The 22,488-nt window shown below is 41.0% G+C and overlaps 1 protein-coding gene across 2 annotated transcripts in view; it reads left to right on the top strand.

The window, feature by feature from the left end:
* LOC129700534 (ribosome quality control complex subunit NEMF-like) overlaps positions 1–22,488 on the top strand; it is a 63,649-nt gene that overhangs the window by 18,508 nt on the left and 22,653 nt on the right. For both annotated transcript variants that reach the window (XM_055641116.1, XM_055641117.1), the window contains exons 10-21: positions 19–94; positions 948–1,010; positions 2,512–2,589; positions 3,152–3,360; positions 5,161–5,343; positions 7,098–7,161; positions 9,296–9,384; positions 10,711–10,814; positions 17,335–17,397; positions 17,882–17,994; positions 21,804–21,861; positions 22,257–22,315. In XM_055641116.1, coding sequence (XP_055497091.1) covers positions 19–94; positions 948–1,010; positions 2,512–2,589; positions 3,152–3,360; positions 5,161–5,343; positions 7,098–7,161; positions 9,296–9,384; positions 10,711–10,814; positions 17,335–17,397; positions 17,882–17,994; positions 21,804–21,861; positions 22,257–22,315 — 1,159 coding nt within the window. The remainder of the gene's footprint in view (positions 1–18; positions 95–947; positions 1,011–2,511; positions 2,590–3,151; positions 3,361–5,160; positions 5,344–7,097; positions 7,162–9,295; positions 9,385–10,710; positions 10,815–17,334; positions 17,398–17,881; positions 17,995–21,803; positions 21,862–22,256; positions 22,316–22,488) is intronic.

Here is a 22,488-nt window from a genome sequence, read left to right as displayed (position 1 = left end):
ATATTTTATCTTTTACAGCTATGAGGAATTTCATCCATTTCTTTTTGCGCAACATGCAAACAGTTCTTGCATCGAATTTGAGTCATTTGATAAGGTGATAGCCACATTTCTGGATTTTATTTATTTCCTTTCTGAACTATTCTGTCTTATTCAGTTTAGGGATGGGTTTATATATTAAAAGGGTTTGTACATAACACTTTCTTAATTAAGGACCATTATGATAGTACAATGATCTATTGCATTTAAACTTCATTTTATAAATCCACGCTATGATTGGAAAATGGTGGGTAGGGAATGTAAGCCAGGCTTTTCCTGAATCTAAGATGTCTTAAAATAGTGAATGAGTAATGTAGGCTTGTCAAGGGTCTGGACTAGGCTGGACCTGGCCAACTCATTGAATTTACTGGGGCTGATGCTCTCTGTTTATTTTTCTAGATGTGGAGTCTAAGCCCATCAGATGGAATGGCCCATGAAATATAATCAGATCTGACTCATTAAAATAGGCCACATAATTATAAAAATGCAAACTATTTGACTTTTGGATAGGCATGTGGACATGCAGAGAACGGAGGCATGTGGATTATGTTGAAGTAGAAAAGAGATGATCTTGGCATCATGTTTGGCACAGACATTATGGGCCAAAGGTCCTCTTGTGCTGTACTGTTCTATATCCCGTCTCACTGCTAGAGGAAAAATGAGCTGTCTTTCTATTCCGAGTAATTGGCGAACAATTTTTTCAGGAAATGCAGTTTTAATCTTGGGTAAAAACAGTACTAGCTTGGGTGAAATTGTGTCTCACTAGTTACCTTGCTAACACACCATATCAAAGTTCAAGCCAGTAGGAAAATTGGGGTTTGCACAACTCTGAAACAATAAAAACATATGCAGTTGTCAGTTTCCTATTGATCATTTTTGTATACTAATTTTGTAATACATTTTTTGTTCAGGCTGTAGATGAATTTTACTCAAAGATAGAAAGTCAGAAAATAGATATAAAAGCTTTACAGCAGGTAAGGTTTAAAACTCTTTAAGTAGTATTTAAAAAAAAAACATAATCAGTGAATGTATATTGAAATTGTTTTGTTTTTGAAATTATCGTCATAGAAAGGGTGATAATTAAAGCAACATTCATTTATTATACGACTAACCATTTTATTGTTTTGAATACATAATCCACATATTTAAAATATTGAAACAATTAATAGATTTTGTCACAACAGATTTGTGTAGCTGTAGGAGAAAACTTTAGGCCAACTTTTTTTTGTATTACCAATGCAATCGAAGGGTATAATATTGACATTAACAACATTTACAACTAGAGGGTCATCATTTTTTTTAAACTTTTCATTGCCAACAAATAACATGATCCTTTGCAAATATGTTAGTGCCTTTCTTGCTCAGAGATGCATCACCTATGATGAATAATTCCATCTGTTCTCGAATTGTGCCAGAGTGCAGAAAAATGCACGGTTTCTTCATGGCGCTATATCATTAACAATGTCTGTGAGTTCCCCAATACTATCTAACACATAGCCAGATACATAATCTTCCAACATCCAGCTATGAAAGCTTGTTCTTAACATTGTTTCCTAATCTCCTCAATTAATTTTGAAAGCTTCTGGCACTTTCTTGACTAATATAATTTTCAACAGTTTTATCAATGCAAAGCAACACCCTCTTTTAAGCATATAAGCTGTATTTGTTGCTTTAGAACAATTCTCCTGCCAAAATTGGAATAAGGATAAGTCACATTGCTTTATTATTATGGTTCTGTTTGATGTGCTTAAAAAATATGTTAATTCGTTCTGGAATAGATAGACAAAATCATACTTTCTTTAATTGAGGAAGATTGCAAAATTGGAAGAAATAGGAATCAGAAGCCCCAGGAATGTCTGTGTGCGTGAGAGAGAGAGATAGAGGTCCAAGGGGTGGTTGTGGGGGGGAGATCTGCAACTACTGAAGTAGCTGGCTGAAGAGCAGTAGGACAGTGATGCCCTGAACTGGAGGACAGGTGATGTGGTGAAAGGTGGGGTGAGCAGGTTAAACAATCTAGCTAATGTGGGCATGACCTGATTTTGTGAGAGTTGCAATCTTCACAGTTTGTTGAACTGTATTTTAAATTGTGAAAATTGTAAAACGTTTTCTAGGTCATTCGTAACCCATTACATATTATATTTATTAGTCATTGTATAGTGCAATGACAGTCTTATTGACTTGTATCCCACATTGATTCTTGGCTCAAATTATCAGAATCATTTGACTACATTTACAGTAGTTAGATTAAGGTCACCTCAGATATAATGTTAAGATTAAAAGTAGTAAAAATATAGTATTAGTTCCACAGTTCACAAAATAAAGTATGTGATTTAATGTAAATGCAACCTCTGCCAAAGGCCATGAAATTATTTGTTCTTGATGAATGTAGAGTTGTAAGTAGATGAATGTGTAATTTGCAAACACTTATGCACAGGTGAAAACATTTTATGTAACACCAAACTTTCTATCTTCAAGGAAAAGCAAGCATTGAAGAAACTGGACAATGTTCGTAAAGACCTTGAGAAAAGATTGGATTCTTTGCAAGTAAATCAGGTAAAAATAATCCCACACTTACAACATTGTACTGAATGATGGTGAATTGTAGATTTCCTGTAGTGGACATTATTATCATGCATGCAGATAATGTAGCCTTAAGGTGCATGTTTACATTGTAAATATGAACAGGTACCGTATAGCATTTGTGGGTGATTTTAGCTGTACGAATGCTACCTGACAACTTTTGTTCTTCACAAACTGAAGGCTCCTTCAAAACTTTGCTGCTTGCATCTTATCTGATGGCATTCCCTTTGGTCTAAAATTCCCACAGTTTTATTCATTTGATTTCCTGGGTTTGATCCTTTTCCCTTTCCCCTATCTCCACAAACTCTGCACATCATGCCCTGGAATCGATCCTGCATCCTTCAGTCCACCTTTAAGATGTTCCCCGGAACACAATTCTGTAAACGCGTTTCAGGTTTCCCCTCCTAATAACTCATTGTTTCGTTTGGTATTAATCCTTTTAACGATTCCACTGAAGTGAATTGGCACATTTATCTAACGCAAAGGTTACAACAGGGAATGCAAATAATCTTACATCTATATTTTCCATCAATAGGAATATGATAAATTGAAAGGAGAGCTAATTGAGATAAATCTGACTGTTGTTGATAAAGCAATTGAAGTGATACGCAGCGCCTTAGCTAATCAGATTGACTGGACGGAAATTGGGAGCATTGTAAAGGAGGCTCAGGAACAAGAAGACCCTGTTGCGTGCTCCATTAAAGACTTGAAGCTGAACACAAATCACATCACCATGTTGCTAAAGTAAGTTTAAAAAAAAAAAAAGTCTTTTGATGTAAGCTTTTAATCCATGATATATTACTGGATCTAGGGTTTCAGTGGGGAAAAAAATAAAAAATAGTAGCAAGTCTGCAGTTTTGAAAAATATACCCACAGCAGTGGAAACTAGATTCCAACCCTGGTACTGGAAATGTGAAACAGCAGGTTCTGTCTCAATACCTACAGCACCCCTGTGTCACCCTGAATGAATGCGTGTATTTTGGGGATTACAAAATATATGATTGAGCATCCAGCCCATTTCTTCTAAAATTACTTGTTGAGAGAGATTAACAGTCATATATAAATGTGTGACCATAGAACTAAAGATTTTAAAGTTATGATATAATTTGGAATTTTCCTGTGGGATATTTCCTCCTATGGAATGTTCCTGTTTGTCCAGTTGTTTGCTGATGAGTAAATTAGGAAAAAAGTGAGTTCTCTACTGTAAATATGATCTTGGCTAGAATTAGTTAAATAATAATAATGCATTTTATTTATGGGCGCCTTTCAGGACTCTCAGGGACACCTTACGATTAAAACAAGCATGACACCTTACAATTAAAACAAGCATGAAACAAAAACAACATATACAGCAACAATACACAATTCGGAGAGAGAGCAGCGGCAGCCAATCGCGTTAGCGTTCACTCTCGCCTCCAGCAGCCATGTTTTCCGAGCCATCTGCAGCACACCAATAAAAATAAAACACAACATTAAAGAATTTAACATGAAACATAAAAACATCCCCCCCCGCAATTGTTCCCACTGTGAGGGAAGGCAACAAAGTCCAGTTCTCTTCCTCTTGTTCACTCATGTAACAAGAGGCCTTGAAACTGTCCCATACACAGAAGATAAAAATTTAGCTGATCCTTGAATCAATTTATTTTACTGATTCCACAATATACCTGCAAGGGCACAGAGCCAAAGAATAAATTAACTAACATAGAAAGCTTTAAAGAAAACTTCACAAACAGACATGCATTACGTAATATTTTATTAAAAATATTTGATCGGAATAAGCTGCTACAGGTTGAAACTCTCTTAACCTGGCACTCTGTGGACTGGTAACTCTTGTAGTGTGGCATGTTTTGAATCTGTGCTAATTAACGAATTCCAACTGAGATCTAAAATTAACTAAGACCTGTATTAATCTTCACCCAGTTAACCTACTAGTGCAACTTTTGCAATCTTAGCCAACTGCATTTTCAACTCAATGAAACTTAGTTCTCGGAATCTTTACATAACCCGGGAAGTGTCGATACTTAAAAAGAACAGTTCTCCTGTTCAGAGCAAGGTGATCAATGGGCAATTGGTATGGTCCTGTATTTCCTGTCGGATCACAAGGGTGCCAGACTAGAGAGTCTTTAGCTGGTCAGCTGCTATGTCCAGTAGACTACAGCTATCCTGATTGATGTCAATGAGTGGGACTGAGAAAACCCAAGAAACACCCTAAAATAAAGTTTGGCAATCAGCTAAACCATGACCTCAGGCTTATCAGATATTACAAATAGCTGGAGTAACTCAGTGGGGCAGGCAGCATCTCTGGAGAGAAGGAATGGGTGACGTTCTGGGTCGCAACCAATCTGATAGTCATGTCTTTCAAGGTCTTGGAATGGTCCTCATGTTCAATAACAATCTACAATTATTAAAAATCAATAAGACAAGTATTAAAACAATAACAATTTTGAACTGTATACATTAATTTAAAGAAGTTATCTTATTCTTTTGTAGTCATTTCTCTCCACCGGATTGATTGGGCTCTTTACAATTTGTTACTTTGTTTAGAAACCCTTATGTAACAGATGAGGAAGATCAAGTTGTTGATGTGGATCAAGAGGCTGAAAATGAACAAACAAAAAGCAAGAAGAAAAAGAATAAAAATAAGCAACAGAAAAAGCTATTACAGAAGAACAAACCGATATTGGTCGATGTGGACCTCAGCTTGTCAGCTTATGCTAATGCTAAAAAGTAGGTGTTCATTTCATAAACCTACACAACTGTGACTGACGCTGCTATTTTCTTTTAAATTGATACTTTAACTTTTGTGTTAAAATTCGAGATTGTGTTGTATTTAGATCTAAAATTCATTGGGAACTGTGGTTGCCAAATTGATCAATTGAATGTAGTAGCAATTATTTTTGATACATTTTAGAATATTTTGGCACTGAGGCTTTTGTACATGAAAGAATATGTATAACTAAACTATAGGGCTTTTTTTTTAAACTGCTTCCAGTGTGAAGAAATTGCTGAAGATCAGAATGATGTGTTTGAGGGATTTATAGGATTTGCTCCCCCCCCTATGTTTTGCTCTGCAGTTGCATTCCCTCCCACATTCAAGAATCTACATTTTATAAACACACCCTACGGGTGGTGCTGGAATTAACTCCTTGGAAGAGCTCTGCTCACTTCCTTCTTCATATCTATGCTCAAGCTGCTATTTTGTATCATGTTACGTTAAATTGTTATGAAATAATCGGATTTCCCAATCACAGTACACATGGTTCGTGTAATTATTAATTGTGCTGCACAGATATAGTAACATCTGATCTGTAATGATAAAAGGAGTATGAAGTGGTCGTACTGTGGTAACGGGTCTGGGTTAAAATCGGTGAGACCGAGCGCAGGCTTGGCGATCGCTTTGCCCAACACCTCCGCTCGGTTCGCAATATCCAATCTGATCTCCCGGTGGCTCAGCACTTCAATTCCCCCTCCCATTCCGAATCCGAATCCTTTCTATCCTGTGCCTCCACCATGGCCAGAGTGACTCCCACCGCAAATTAGAGGAGTAGCACCTCATATTTCGCTTGAGTAGTTTACACCCCAGCGGTATGAACATTGACTTCTCCAATTTCAGGTAGTCCTTCCTTTCTCCCTCCTTCCCCTCCCCTTCTCAGCTCTCCCACAAACTACTGTTTCCGCCTCTTCCTTTCTTTTTCCCGCCCCCATCCCCCCCCGACATCAATCTGAAGAAGGGTTTTGACCCGAAATGTCGCCTATTCCTTCGTTCCATAGATGCTGCCTCACCAGCTGAGTTTCTCCAGCAGTTTTGTCTGCCAAAGAAGGATGATAAGTTGATTTGGTTTTGTACTTAAATTGCACGTGGCCAAGAGGTGGCTAGTACAGCTGCTCTTCGACCTACGGTGGGGTTATGGTCCGATAAACCCATCCTAAATCGAAAATATCGCAAGTCGAAAACGCATTTAATACAAATCGATCACATGAGCGGAAGTGACGTGACGCTCGCTGCCGTTGCCCAGCATTTGCCGATCATAAAGTCGAAATATCGTAAGTCACGGGGGCACAGCGGTAGAGTTGTGGCCTTACAGCAAAAATGCAGTGCCAGAGACCCAGGTTCGATCCCGACTACGGGTGCTGTCTGTATGGAGTTTGTACGTTCTCCCCGTAACCAGCGTGGGTTTTCTCCGAGATCTTCGGTTTCCTCCCACACTTCAAAGACGTACAGGTTTGTAGGTTAATGGGCTTGATTAATTTGCTTGATAAAAATGTAAAATTCTCCAAGTTGGCGATATGCAGAATACTGCCCATGCCGACTACAAAATTCAGAAGGTTCAGAAGTGGAAACATCGTACATCGGGGAGCATCTGTACTTAAAATAGACGAGTGTGTTCCCAAGGATTTATATTTGATCATTTTTAGTAGGTTCATGTTAAACATACACACAACTCTGGAGTAATTTTTTTTCAAATGATATTTCGATACAGATACTATGATCAGAAAAGACATGCAGCGAAGAAAGAACAGAAGACCGTTGAAGCTGCAGAAAAGGTGAGAAGTATTTCACGCTGCAGCACAATTTTATTTTATTATCATTTTACGTGTTATAGATCTGATATTTTGAAATTTAAATTGGTTGCAAATATATACTGCATCTTTACCAGTACAGATATCACTGGCTCATGAATCAGCCTCTGCTGGACCAGTCGTTAAGAGGAGGTGCATGGGAACGGCATTTATCTTTTTCCTGTATTCCAGGACCATGTGGTTTCTTTCCACTGTACTATCAAAAGTCAAATGTGCCGGGTGCAATGAGGATGTGTGCATCTTATGCCATTGAGAACTCAGCTCACAGCCACACTTCAGAATTATAAACTGTTGGGTTACTAACTGTTCTCAGGAACAAACTCTGTGTAACCTGGGGAGGACCTACATTTGGCTCATTTTATTTGAGTTAGATACATAGACAATAGGTGCAGGAGTAGGCCATTCAGCCCTTCGAGCCAGCACCGCCATTCAATGTGATCATGGCTGATCATCCACAATCAGTACCCCGTTGCTGCCTTCTCACCATACCCCTTGATTCTGCTAGCCCTAAGAGCTCTATCTAACTCCCTTTTGAATGCATCCAGTGAATCAGCCACCACTGCCTTCTGAGGCAGAGAATTCCACAAATTCACAACTCTATGCATAAAAATGTTTTTCCTCATCTCAGTTCTAAATGGCCTACCCCTTATTCTTAAACTGTGTCCCTTGGTTCTGGACCCCCCCAAAATCCCAGGTCTTGTTGCACTTCCCCATTTTCTAATCTGACACCATTCAGATAATAATCTGCCTTCCTGTTCTTGCCACCAAAGTGGATAACCTAACATTTATCCACATTATACTGCATCTGCCACGCATCTGCCCACTCACCCAACCTGTCCAAATCACCCTGCATCCTCATAGCATCCTCTTCACAGTTCCCACTGCCACCCCAGCTTTGTGTCATCTGCAAATTTGCTAATGTTACTTTTAATTCCTTCATTTAAATTATTAATATAGTAAATAGCTGCGGTCCCAGCACCGAGCCTTGCGGCACCCAACTAGCCACTACCTGCCATTCTGAAAGGGACCCGTTAATTCATACTTTTTTTAATGTCTGCCATCTAATTTTCTATCCGCGTCAATACCCTCCCCCTCCAATACCATGTGGTCTAATTCTGCACACTAATCTGCTGTGTGGGACCTTATCAAAGGCTTTCTTAAAGTCCAGATACACTACATCCACTGGCTCTCTTTTAAACATTTTACGTGTTACATCCTCAAAAAATTCCAGAAGATTAGTCAAGCAAGATTTCCCCTTCTGAGCCTTATCTATATCCTCTAGTTTTTTTTAATGATCTTTTGATATCTGGAATGGATGGGATATATCCTGCAATTTCAGATTTCTTGATTACAATATCATTTTGAGTCTGCTTATAACAAATATATACTAGTACAAAAACAAATACTGTTAATGCTAGAAGTGTCAACTTTAAACAGAACCTTCAAAACATTTTCAATACATTCACGAGCATTTGTGGAGAGAGGAAAGCAGCAACATTTCTGGTTGGCAAATGCTTATCAGAGCTGTTCATTGACCTGAAATATTAACTTTGCTTCTCAATACACACATGCCCTACACTGCTGAGTATTGCCAGCGTGTTATGCTTTTATTTTGTATCTGCTACAGATTGCTTCAGAGAGTTATAAGTGCTCATTCATTGAGTATATTGAGAGCAATTGATTTTTGACACTAGGTAACTTGGAGGAATCGATGCAAAGTAGACTTCTAACACTTCTAAAAGACTTTGCCTTCCATCACAGTGAGGAGGAGATTCACTGTGATGGATGTTTGTGTAAATTGAATTGTTTGTATGTCTTGTAAGAATTGTCTCTGGTTGTATGGCTGTGGAAACGGAGTTTCGTTTCAGCGTCACTGAGGTTCAAATGACGTAATAGATATTCAAAACACTGATCAGCCACGTTGTTATTGAGTGGCTGAGCAGGCTTGAAGTGCTGCAAAGACCCCTACATCCCATTACATATCCTCCAACTGGCTTCAAAATGTATAGATTGTTGAGGTTTATTTTATTTTATTTTTTTTTTCACTGCTATTTTCACATTTCTAATCAATTTATTCAAAAAATGTTTCTTTTTTTAGGCATTTAAATCGGCTGAAAAAAAGACAAAAAAGACGCTAAAAGAAGTTCAAACAGTCATTACAATTCAGAAAGCGAGAAAAGTGTATTGGTAGGTTATGTGGTATGTATTGAGTATGTAGAGCCCGCTAACTAGACTGATACAATGAATGGAATGTAAATTGTTGTATCATTCAAGTGAGTTCACCCTATTTGAATTGGGCTAATTTGCCTCCAAGCATTCTTTTCAGACTCCGAGAATGTAGTGTTCTTTCTGCCTGCTTTTATGCAGAAGTGGACTCTCACTAACTTGCACCTTTTAGTTGCAGGATTCAGTCATGTAACAATAAATATATTTGACACTTTGGTGCAAGCAGGCTTATTCCCCCAATTTCTGTTAAGGTGGTAAAATAGTTAATACCAGTTTAATCAAAGTTTGGTACAGATAATAAGTATGATTTAACCCACTTGAGTTTCTCCTGACAGACCAGTCATTTCTAATAAATGGGAATTGTACAAAATAATGACATCCTACATTACCCTCATAAGGTCATACATGATAGGAGCAAAATTAGGCCATTCGGCCCATCTGCCATTCAATCATGACTGATCTATCTCTCCCTTCTAACCCCATTCTCCTGCCTTTTCCAATTTAATTGCCATAACCCCTGACACCCGTATTAATCAAGAATCTATCTATCCCTGCCTTGAAAATATCCATTAACTTGGCCTCCACAGCCTTCTGTGGCAAAGAATTCCCCAGAAGGTTGTGAATCTGTGGAGTTCTTTGCCACAGAAGACTGTGGATGCCAATGGATATTTTCCATTGGAGGCCTTCCATACCCTAGATCGACAGCCCAGCAAAGAATTGCTTGAAGCAGCTATACCCATTTTGCAACAACTCAGATCCAAGTCCTTCCTTGGATTAAAGAAAGGTCTCAGAGTACCATGACTGTCTCTCACCTGGGATCGTTGTGCACCAGTTCTTTACCTACTTTGTCCTCACAATCACTGCAGAATTATTCAAGATTTTATAAATGATATAACAGACACCAGAGAGCACAGATCCCTTCTATCAGTTGAGACTAAATCTGAGAAATTACTGTTTAATCTGCTAACAGATGCATACAAAAGAGTCCTTGCAAAAATATTTCCTTCCAGCCATTTCCTAAGTTAAAGTCATTACATTTTCAGCATTTAAGTCGATTTTTGTCATTTTTAAGTTCAGAACAGTAATTGAATCAATGAAGGTTTGACATTTTTGAAAATATTTCAATCTTTGCTTGAAGATATAGAAAACTTCAAAGATTGAAACTAAGTTTATGTGAATTATTCTAACCCTGAAGTATATAACATTTCGCATTGGCTTTGAACTTGAGAGTAAATGATTTTCTAACACTGCACATCATTATTAGTAATTTCTGATCCTCTTCTGTAGGTTTGAGAAGTTCTTATGGTTTATCAGCAGTGAAAACTATCTGGTAATAGCAGGCCGAGACCAGCAGCAAAATGAGTTAATTGTGAAACGTTATCTTAAACCAGGTTTGTGTGAACCATTTGTTTTGTTTTTCATAAACTATCATTTCTTGCAATTACACATAGTCTTTGTTAAATTAAAATATCGCTCAGGGGGTTGGTTCCTATTGCAAAGTCAATTGGGTTTTTTTTAAGAAAGAACTGCAAATGCTGGAAAAATCGAAGGTAGACATAAATGCTGGAGGAGGCAGCATCTATGGAGCGAAGGAATAGGTGACGTTTCGGGTCATTAGACAATAGGTGCAGGAGTAGGCCATTCGGCCCTTCGAGCCAGCAATGTGATCGTGGCTGATCATCCCCAATCAGTATCCCATTCCTGCCTTCTCCCCATATCCCCTGACTCCGCTATAAGAGCCCTATCTAGCTCTCTCTTGAAAGTATCCAGAGAAACGGCCTCCGCCGCCCTCTGAAGCAGAGAATTCCACAGACTCACCACTCTCTGTGAGAAAAAGTGTTTCCTTGTCTCCGTTCTAAATGGCTTACTCCTTATTCTTAAACTGTGGCCCCTGGTTCTGGACTTCCCCAACATCGGGAACACGTTTCCTGCCTCTAGCATGTCCAAACCCTTAACAATCTTATATGTTTCAATAAGATATCCTCTCATCCTTCTAAACTCAAGAGTGTACAAGCCCAGCCGCTCCATTCTCTCAGCATTTGACAGTCCCGCCATCCCGGGAATTAACCTTGTAAACCTACGCTGCACTCCCTCAATAGCAAGAATGTCCTTCCTCAAATTAGGGGACCAAAACTGCACACAATACTCCAGGTGTGGTCTCACTAGGGCTCTGTACAGCTGCAGAAGGACCTGTTTGCTCCTATACTCGACTCCTCTTGTTATAAAGGCCAACATGCCATTCGCTTTCTTCACTGCCTGCTGTACTTGCATGCTTACTTTCATAGACTGATGAACAAGGACCCCCAGATCCCGTTGTACTTCCCCTTTTCCCAACGACGCCATTTAGATAGTAAGAGTCGAGACCCTTCTTCAGATTTGTGATCATTTCTTTATGTAAGCACCTAAAACCATGAGATTATATTGAAAAATTGCCATTAGGCACATGAAAGATCATTACATCTGCTTACTATATTCTCCCATAATGGTCCTCAAACTTCAACTTTACATTTCACCTTTTTCCTTGATGGCAGTCAGCATGATTGACAAAAACAAAAATATAATACTCCTATCTGTCAGTCTATGTGTGGTAAATTATTGTAAGGTACTTTATAATATAGAAGAAATTTGACATAGAGTAAGAGTGTTGGGACAGATGGTCACAATTAGGATTTTAGAGAAACTATTTCTACAGATCTTCCAAAACTGTTACCAAATGAAAGGTTTATACTGTGCATCGCAAATTTTCGTTTGGAGATACAGCGCGGAAACAGGTCCTTCAGCCCACCGGGTCCGCGCTGACCAGCGATCCCCGCACATTAACACTGCCCTACACCCACTAGGGACAATTGCCCCATTTACCAAACCAATTAACCAACAAACCTGTATGTCTTTGGAGTGTGGGAGGAAACCGAAGTTCTCGGAAAAAACCGACACGGGTCACGGGGAGAACATACAAACTCCGTACAGACAGCGCCCAGAGTCGGGATCGAACCCGGGTCTCTGGCGCGGCGTTCGCTGTAAGGCAGCAACTCTACCGCTGCGCCACCGTGACATGTTCAGAACCAGGGGCCACAGTAAGATTTGTGGAATGATAATAAATATGAATCAATACGATTTTATTAGAAATTTCTGAAGTGAATCCATCTCTATCATTTTGCCTGTGGGTTTGATAAACCCAGTAGAATTTACATCTCTTTTAAATCAGGGAGTTGGAGCAGGAGTTACTAATTCAGCCACTCAGCTAGCTAAATTATGTGTAGAAAGGAACTGCAGATGCTGGTTTACGCCGAAGATAGACACAAAATGCTGGAGTAATCTAGCGAGATTGACAGCATTTTGGAGAGAAGGAATGGGAATTGTCACCCATTCCCTCTCTTTAGAGATGCTATCTGTCCCGCTGAGTTACTCCAACATTTTGTCTCTATCTTAGTTAAATTATGGCCCATCTCTACCATCTGCCCATTGTTACACAATGCGTCAACTACAAGAAAACTGTCGTGAACAACTTCAACCGTTGTACATGGCATCCATCGACCTTACTAAAGCCTTTGACTCGGTATCAAGGGAACTCTTATGGGCCGTCCTATCCACCTATGGATGTCCTGAAAAGTACATTTGAATCCTGAGACTCCTCCACGATGACATGCTTGCCACAGTCATGGCCAGCAACAGCAACTGTGAGCCGTTTCAAGTCAGATCAGGAGTGAAACAGGGATGCGTGATTGCCCCGTCACTGTTCACCATCTTCATTGTGACAATCATCCACCCCCAGGAATCGAAATCATCAACAGAACAGATGGCAGGCTTTTCAATCTTGCCCGTCTCAACTAAGACATCTATGAGCTCCCTCATCGAGTTCCAATACGCAGATGATAACTGTGTTGCAGCTCTCTCAGTAAATCATCTGCAACAGATCCTGACTGCCTTCAACAGTGCATACACGAACCTTGGACTTACCATCAACTCCAAGAAGACTCAGGTTATCTACCAATCGTCACCAACTGAGAACCATCCGTCAATTCAACTTGGTGAAACAACCCTGGAAAATGTGGATCACCTTCCGTACCTTGGAAGTCACCTCTCCTCCAATGTCCACCTTGATGACGAGATCCAACATCGTCTTAAGTGTGCTGGAACAGCTTTTGGACGTCTTCGAACGAGAGTCTTTCAAAATCGTGACATCCAATCAACCAATCAATCAATCAACCTTTATTATTGTCATCTTGCAAGCAACAGTTGTTACAGTGCAAAATGAAAAGACGTTTCCCAGTGAATAGCGGAGCATCGCACATGAAATTTAAAACACTTCACACATAATAACACTAAAAAAACAATCCAGTCCCTGATGGAACAGTATAAATAGTTAAAAGCAGGTTAAAAAAAAAACACAATGTTAAAATACAATAAACCAATCATAAAAAAATGTCCGGGGCCGCTGATTTGAGTGGCCAGTGCCAGTATTAAAGTGTCCGTGCCAGCCGCAGAGTCAAGTCAAGTGACTGTGGGTGCAGAGTGACTGTTTAGCAGCCTCACAGCCTGTGGTAGGAAGCTGTTTAGCAGCCTCGTAGTCCGGGCTTTGATGCTTCGATATCTCTTGCCTGATGGCAGGAGATCCAGGTGTGTGTGGAGGGGGTGCAGTTTGTCCTTGGCAATTCTCTGTGCTTTCTTCAGACAGCGGCTCTGGAACAGTTCTTGTACCGAGGGTAGGGAGACGCCAATGATCCTCTCTGCTCCCCTCACTACCCTCTGCATCCGAACTGACACTAAAATGTTAGTGTACAAGGCAGTGGTGATTCCAACGCTCCTGTATGCATCAGAAACCTGGACACCATACCGACGCCATCTGGAACACTTGAATAGTTCCATCAACGATGTCTTCGAAGCAACTTCAATATCAGCTGGGAAGACAGAAGAACCAATGTCAGCGTGTTGAATGAAGCAAAAACATCTAGCATCGAAGCCTTTGTCTTCAAGAACCAACTAAGATGGGTCGGTCATGTTGTTCGGATGGAAGACGAGCGTCTACCAAAGCAAACCTTCTACTCCCAGCTTAAAGAAGGCAAACATAAAAGAGGCGGACAAAAGAAGAGAAAGTCAAAGATGCCTTAAAAGCCAGCATGACAAAATGTGAAATCAACATCGAGAATTGGGAAACAGCGACCTTCGAAGCCAAAGATGCACAGAATTAGAAGAAAAGAGAAACATCGAAACATAGAAAATAGGTGCAGGAGGAGGCCATTCGGCCCTTCGAGTAGGACCGCCATTCATTGCGATCATGGCTGATCATCCCCAATCAATAACCCGTGCCTGCCTTCTTCCCATATCCCTTGATTCCACTAGCCCCTAGAGCTCTATCTAACTCTCTCATAAATCCATCCAATGATTTGGCCTCCACTGCCTGCCCTCTGTGGCAGGGAATTCCACAAATTCACAACTCTCTGGGTGAAAAAGTTTTTTCTCACCTCAGTCTTAAATGGCCTCCCCATTATTCTAAGACTGTGGCCCCTGGTTCTGGACTCGTCCAACATTGGGAACATTTTTCCTGCATCTAGCATGTCCAGTCCTTTTATAATTTTCTATGTTTCTATAAGATCCCCCCTCATCCTGTTAAACTCCAGTGAATACAAGTCTACTCTTTTCAATCTTTCCTCATATGACAGTCCCGCCATCCCAGGGATCAATCTCGTGAACCTTCTCTGCACTGCCTCAATCACAAGGATGTCCTTCCTCAAATTAGGAGACCAAAACTGTACGCAATACTCCAGATGTTGTCTTACCAGAGCCCTATACAACTGCAGAAGAACCTCTCCACTCCTATACTGAAATCCTCTTGTTATGAAGGCAACATTCCATCACCAACACCAAGAAAACAGAAAGAGAGGCAGCAACAACCAAAGCCTGATCTGCCATCTGGAATTACATGTCCTGAATGCCGAAGAACTTTCAAAGCCAGGATTGGACCCTTAAGCCGCCCTGAGAGTCCATAAAAACAACAGAAGGTTAGACCATCATACTCGACCTTGAGGGAAAGCCACGACGACACTTCATATTCCTGAACATACATAACAAAAATGCTTTGTTCATCACCTTGAAAATGTATTTGAACGAGATCTACAACTTTTTTGTGGGAAGATACAGATTTCTTTTCGACTAATGTGGGAAGAAGTGTTTCTATCTTTTGCTCATAAATAACAGAAATCTATTTTTTAATTAGGCTACCTAGATCTGTGCTTCCTTAAACTGAATTACAGCACCAGATAACCTGACAGAATACCTTTATTATGAAAAGTCTTTCATGAGACCATTTCTCAATCATTTAGTCTTGAAGGTTACTCCTTGAAATTTGCTGCCCAAACTGAACGCAGTATTCTAAATGGGTTCTGACAGGAACACTGTCGTCGAGAACAAAAACAGTATTTCACATTTTTGCATTTAAACCCCTTTGAAACTGTGTTAGGACCTCTTCAGTGCATTGACCTTTAACTGAAAATGTGCACATACGGAGACTTCTATAGGCTTGTACATGTGTCATGTGGTTTCAATAAATTAAATGCAAGGCTGGTGATATGGTGACACAGTGGTTAAGTTTCTGGACTAGCATCCAGGGCCCTGGACAATTGATCCATAGACATGAATCCAAATCTCACCATGGTGGCAGGAGAACTAAATTCAAATAATGAAAAGTAACCTGGAACAAGAGCCAGCATCAGTAAAACCTGTGTGAATGCCTGATGTGGTTTGGGATGGAATATCAATTAAGGTTGGACTGTACCATTCCGACCTGATCTTCCCTAAATCTGGTTGATTCTGAACTTTCATCCGAGATGGCCTTCGCAAATTTCTCTGTTCAGGGACAAACCAGGGATAAATAGCAAAGTATAGCCTTCAAGTAATGTTAGTGTATTGTATATCCACACATCCAATATCCATTAGCATGCACCTGTTATGAGGAATCCTAAACACTTTTCACCCTTGAACCCAGGAGCACCAAAACCAGTCGATGCACCACAATAGTCAATACAATAGTCTATTTATTTGTCATTTGGACCCCTGGAGGTCCAAATGAAATGCCGTTTCTGCAGCCATACATTACACACAAATAGACCCCAGACACAACATAATTTACATTTTACATAAACATCCATCACATTGCTGTGATGGAAGGCCAAAAAAACTTATCTCTCCACTGCACTCTCCCCCCCCCCCATGTTAGAGTCAAAGTCAAAGCCCCGGCTGGCGATGGCGATTGTCCCGCGGCCATTAAAGCCACACCGGGTGGTGCAAGGTCGCACACCGGGTCTTGGTGTTAGAGACCCCGGCGTGCGCTCGCACAGTCCCGCGGCCATTCCAAGCCGCGCGGGGCAGTGGTGGTAGGCCCCGCTCCAGGAGTTCTTCAACCCCGCAACTCGGGCGGGAGAAGTCGCCGTTGCAGGAGCCCCGAAAAGCGGTCTCCCTCCAGGGATCCGCGGGCTCCCGGTGCCGCCGTCCGCAGACCCGCAGCAGCAGCCCCCGCACCAGCAGCAGCATCGGCAGCAGCAGCAGCGGCAGCGGCAGCGGCAGCGCTCCTCCACCGCTCCGGTCTCGGCCAGCTCCGCGACGGCGAGGTGAGTCGGCACCAGAGTCCCCGGCTTCTTCTGTTGGAGGCCGCTCCTCGTTGCGGCCCCAACGACAACTGAGACCCGACGAGAAAAGGTCGGGTCTCCAGTGCAGGGAGAGATTCAAAAGTTTCCCACCCCCCCACACACACACCCCAACATAAAATAACAAAAACTACATAAAAACACAGACAAAAAAAAATAAAAACGCGGACAGGCTGCAGAGGCCGCTGCTGACCAGAGTCGCGCCGCCTACCAAGCTAATGTTGACCATATGTGACCTTTTTTAAATAGTAGTTATAATTTTGTTTTACAGGTGATATTTATGTACATGCTGACCTACATGGTGCTACCAGCTGTGTCATTAAGAACCAAAAAGGTAAATTCATTAACTTACAGCATTACAAACGTACTCCCCCTGCAGGAACTATACATCAGAAGGTGCAAATTCAAAGCCAACAAGATTATGGGGGACCCCTTCCACCCCAGCACCGGATTGTTCCAGCTGCTATGGTCAGGCAAACACCTCCGTTGCCATGCTGTGAAAACAGAGAGGATGAGAAGGTGTTTCTTCCCAGGACTGTAAACTCCGATCTCACCAGGAACTAACTTACTGTTCCAATTTACTGTTGTGTGGTGTCTTTTTAAAATTGCTGTTTTTTCTTATTTTTTTCCTCCCACAAATATGTAATGTGTGATTCTGTTCCATTCTGTTTTGTCGTTTTTGTGCACATTCTGCAAGCATTGCCACTTTTCATATCACTGCACATCTCGTATGCGTATGTGACGAGTAAACTTGACTTGAGTTGAAATGTCAGTTACTTTTATTCTCCACTGACATAAGCTTTATTTTTTACTTGCAGGGCAGGCAGTTCCTCCACGTACATTGACGGAAGCTGGCACGATGGCAGTGTGTTATAGTGCCGCATGGGATGCACGTGTAATCACCAGTGCATGGTGGGTCCATCATAATCAGGTAATTGTGGATTTTTTTTCCTTTTGTACAGTTACACTGCAGTCATCCTCAATTTAGACATTCCTTAAATGATTTGTTGTTAAAAGTCACAACCAACATTTTGATTGCTGGGGGAAAAAACGTATTTATAGAAACAGAAAACTAGATGCAGGAGTAGGCCGTTCGGCCCTTTGAGCCAGCACCGCCATTCTTATATGATCATGGCTGATCATCTAAAATCAGTACCCCGTTCCTGCTTTTCCCCCATATCCCTTGATTCCTTTAACCCTATAAGCTAAATCTAACTCCCTCTTGAAAACATCCAGTGAATTGGTCTCCACTTCCTTGTATGGCAGAGAATTCCACGGATTCACAACTCTCTGGGAGAAAACGTTTTTCCTCATCTCAGTCCTAAATGGCCTATCCCTTATTCTTAAACTGTGACCCCTGGTTCTGCACTCCCCCCAACATTGGGAACATTTTTCCTGCATCTAGCCTGTCCAATCCTCTAAGAATTTTGTACGTTTCTATAAGATCTCCTCTCATCCTTCTAAATTCTAGTGCATACAAGCCCAGTCGACCCATTCTTTCATCATATGTCAGTCCTGCCATCCCGGGAATTAACCTGGTGAACCCACACTGTACTCCCGCAATAGCAATAATGTCCTTCCTCAAATTAGGAGACCAAAATTGCACACAAAACTCCAGGTGCAGTCTCACCAGGGCCCTGTACAACTGCAGTAGACCCTCCTTGCTCCTAAACTCAAATCCTTTTGCAATGAAGGCCAACATGCCATTAGCATTCTTCACTGCCCGCTGTACCTGCATGCTTCCTTTCAGTGACTGATGTACAAGCACACCCAGGTCTCGTTGCACCTCCCCTATTCCAAATCTGACACGTAGAAACATAGAAAATAGGTGCAGTAGGCCATTCGGCCCTTCGAGCCTGCACCGCCATTCAATATGATCATGGCTGATCATCCAACTCAGTATCCTGTACCTGCCTTCTCTCCATACCCCTTGATCCCTTTAGCCACAAGGGCCACATCTAACTCCCTCTTAAATATAGCTTAAGAGGGTTAGACACCATTCAGATAATAATCTGCCTTCCTGTTCTTGCCACCAAAGTGGATAACCTCACATTTATCCACATTATACTGCATCTGCCCACACCCAACCTATCGAAGTCTCCCTGCAGCCTCATACCATCCTCCTCGCAGCTCACACTGCCACCCAGCTTTGTGTCATCCGCAAACTTGGAGATGTTATATTTAATTCCCTTGTCTAAATCGTTAATATATATTGTAAATAACTGGAGTCCCAGCACTGAGCCTTGCGGCACCCCACTAGCCATTGCCTGCTAGTGTGAAAAGGACCCGTTAATTCCTACTCATTGCTTCCTGTCTGCCAACCAGTTCTCTATCCATGTCAATACCCTACCCCCAATACCATGGGCTCTAATTTTGCACACAAATCTCTTGCGTGGGACCTTGTCAAAGGCTTTTTGAAAGTCCAGATGCATCACATCCACTGGCTTTCCCTTATCCATTCTACTTGTTACATCATCAAAAAATTCCAGGAGATTAGTCTAGCATAAATCGCTTCATAAATCCATGCTGACTTTGACCGATCCTGTCACTGCTTTCCAAATGCGCTGCTATATCATTAATAATTGACTCAAGCATCTTCCCCACTACCGATGTAAGGCTTACTGGTCTATAATTCCCTGTTTTCTCTCTCCCTCCTTTCTTAAAAAGTGGAGTTACATTGGCTACCCTCCAGTCTACAGGAACTGATCCAAAGTCGAGAGACTATGAAAAATGATCACCAATGGATCCATGATTTCTAGGCCACCCCCTTGAGTACTCTGGGATGCAGACCATCAGGCCCTGGGGGTTTATCTGCCTTCAGTCCCAACAGTTTACCTAACACCATTTTCTGACTAATGTGGATTCCCTTCAGTTCCTCCCTCCCACTAGATCCTCGGTCCCCTAGTATTTCTGGGAGATGGTTTGTCTCTTCCTTTGTGAAGACAAAGCCAAAGTACTTGTTTAACTGTTCTGCCATCTCTTTGTTTCCCCATTATAAATTCACCTGTCTCTGACTGTAAGGTACCTACATTTGTCTTCACTCATCTTTTCCTTTTTAACAGTAAGTTTTAATTAACCCCTTTGTGCTTCTCTGTTGAGTTCTAAATTTCTCCCAGTCCTCCGGTTTGCTGCTTCCTCTGGCCAATTTATATGCCTCTTCCTTGGATTTAAAACTATCCTTGATTCCCCTCGTTAGCCACGGTTGAGCTGCCTTCCCCGTTTTATTTTTTCACCAGACAAGGAACATTTATGTAGCATCCGTCATAACTTCAGGACATTTCAAGGGCAAAGAGGAATATTTGAAATTCTCTCACCATTGGAATGTAGGAAGCCTATCAGACGGTACACAAGGCATAGCGGTAGAGTTGCTGCCTTACACGCTAGAGACATGGGTTCGATCCTGACTATGGGTTTTGTCTGTATGGAATTTGTACGTCTCCCCACGATGGGTGTCAGAGGTTATGGGGAGAAGGCAGGAGAATGGGGTTAGGAAGGAGAGATAGATCAGCCATGATTGAATGACGGAGTAGACTTGATGAGCCGAATGGCCTAATTCTACTCCTATCACTTATGATCTTATGACATGTGTGGTTTTTCTCTGGTTTCCTCCCACATTCCAAACACGTACAGGTTTGGAGGTTAGTTGGCTTAGTATAATTGGAAGTCGTCCCTAGCGTGAGTAGGATAGTGTTAGTGTGCGGGGATCGGCGCGGAGTCGGTGAGCCGAAGAGCCCGATACCGTGCTGTATCTCTAAACTAGACAAAACTGAACCAATAGCAATGTAATGGCAAACAGATATTCCCTTTATAATATTATTGTTTGAGGGCAGCAGCTAAACCCTTGGTTGCCTCGACATTGTGATCTTATCTACCTAAAATGGGCTATGGTTTTATGTCTCATCTGAAAGATGATGTTCAAGATTCAAGAAATTCAAGATTCAAGAGAGTTTATTGTCTTTAAAGAGCAGCAATTCTTTAGTGTTACACTGATGGATTATATTAGATTTGTTGTCAGTCTCTGGAGTGGGCCATCAAGACTTGCATAGGACAGGTTTGGAGGGATAGGGAACAAATGTGGGCAGGTGGGACTAGTGTAGCTGGGCAAGTTGGGCCGAAGGGCCTGTTTCCACACTGTGTCACTATGCCTCTTAAGACAAGACTAAGCTATGAGTAACAAAGTACTCCCAATATCATGGGCAGATTTTTGCTTTCTTGATTAGATGGTGATCTGGCAGAATGGGTCATCTACCTGTTGAAATGAATAGGATGAAAATAAACAGCAAGGGACACAAGTCTCTCGGCAGGTCAAGCAGCATCCCTGGAGAACATGGACATTTCGGGTTGAGACCCTTCTTAATTCTACGTGTGAAAATAAGCAGTTCTCTCTTCCATCTTATAAACCAGATAGTGAACATGAAGATCAAAGGTTTATTCTGGTTGTGCTCTATATTGCCTTTAAGAAATTATTTTTCAGTATTTTACATTTAATTTTTCATTCCATCAGTGTCACAGTATATTTTCCAACACAAATTACGGGCAAATACCCAGCTAAACTGTGAATGTTTGAGCTCTATAAGATGCATCAGAATTTATTTCCCTCTGTCCGTCATTAGCACAAAATAATATGGCTGTGATTCGTCACCGTAGGCAATGGTACCACCAATAATTGGACAATGAATATAATATTTATTTCAGACTTTAAAATAAGAAAATCATAACGTGTCATTTTTAAATCTTCAGGTATCGAAAACTGCACCTACTGGAGAGTACCTGACCACAGGAAGTTTCATGATCAGAGGTGATAAGTTTGTTCACAGCTTTCATCTTATATGGTGAATTGATAATTTGACATTTGATCATTTTTGTGAAATGCATATTTATTTTAGGTTATCAACAGTTGGATTGTCCCAACACCCTTCAGCTTCAAGTAATATTTTTATATATGAACCTGAAGCTGTATAAAATAACGTACTTATAAAATCATTGATCCTTTTTCTGGGATCTGTGTGAAGACAAAGCTTAGGTAGACTGTTATTTCCATATAGCTAAAACATGCTGATAAAGATTTTTTACATGAACGTATGCCTTTTTAAATAGGTTTGATATTCTACTGTTTAAGTGTTTTGCAGGGTTTTGTTGTTATAGTCTTGACCTTGCAGACAATGCAGGTCTGATTTTATTTCATATTTACAGGTAAAAAGAACTACCTCCCACCTTCTTACCTTATGATGGGATTTGGCTTTCTATTTAAGGTAATATTTTGATATTTTCTAGTAATGTGGCATAAAGTGAAATATAACTAAAATCAACTATGGTAGAACTAACTTCCTTTGACAAAGCAAGATAGTATAGCAAGTTATATTATGAGAGGGTAGACAAAAATGCGGGAGAAACTCAGTGGGTGCGGCAGCATCTATGGAGCGAA

Source organism: Leucoraja erinacea, chromosome 9 (genome assembly GCF_028641065.1).
Source record: "Leucoraja erinacea ecotype New England chromosome 9, Leri_hhj_1, whole genome shotgun sequence".
Classification (NCBI taxonomy): Eukaryota; Metazoa; Chordata; class Chondrichthyes; order Rajiformes; family Rajidae; genus Leucoraja; species Leucoraja erinaceus.
Note: the sequence above shows the minus strand (reverse complement) of the source record. Positions and strands in the feature narration are given on the sequence as shown.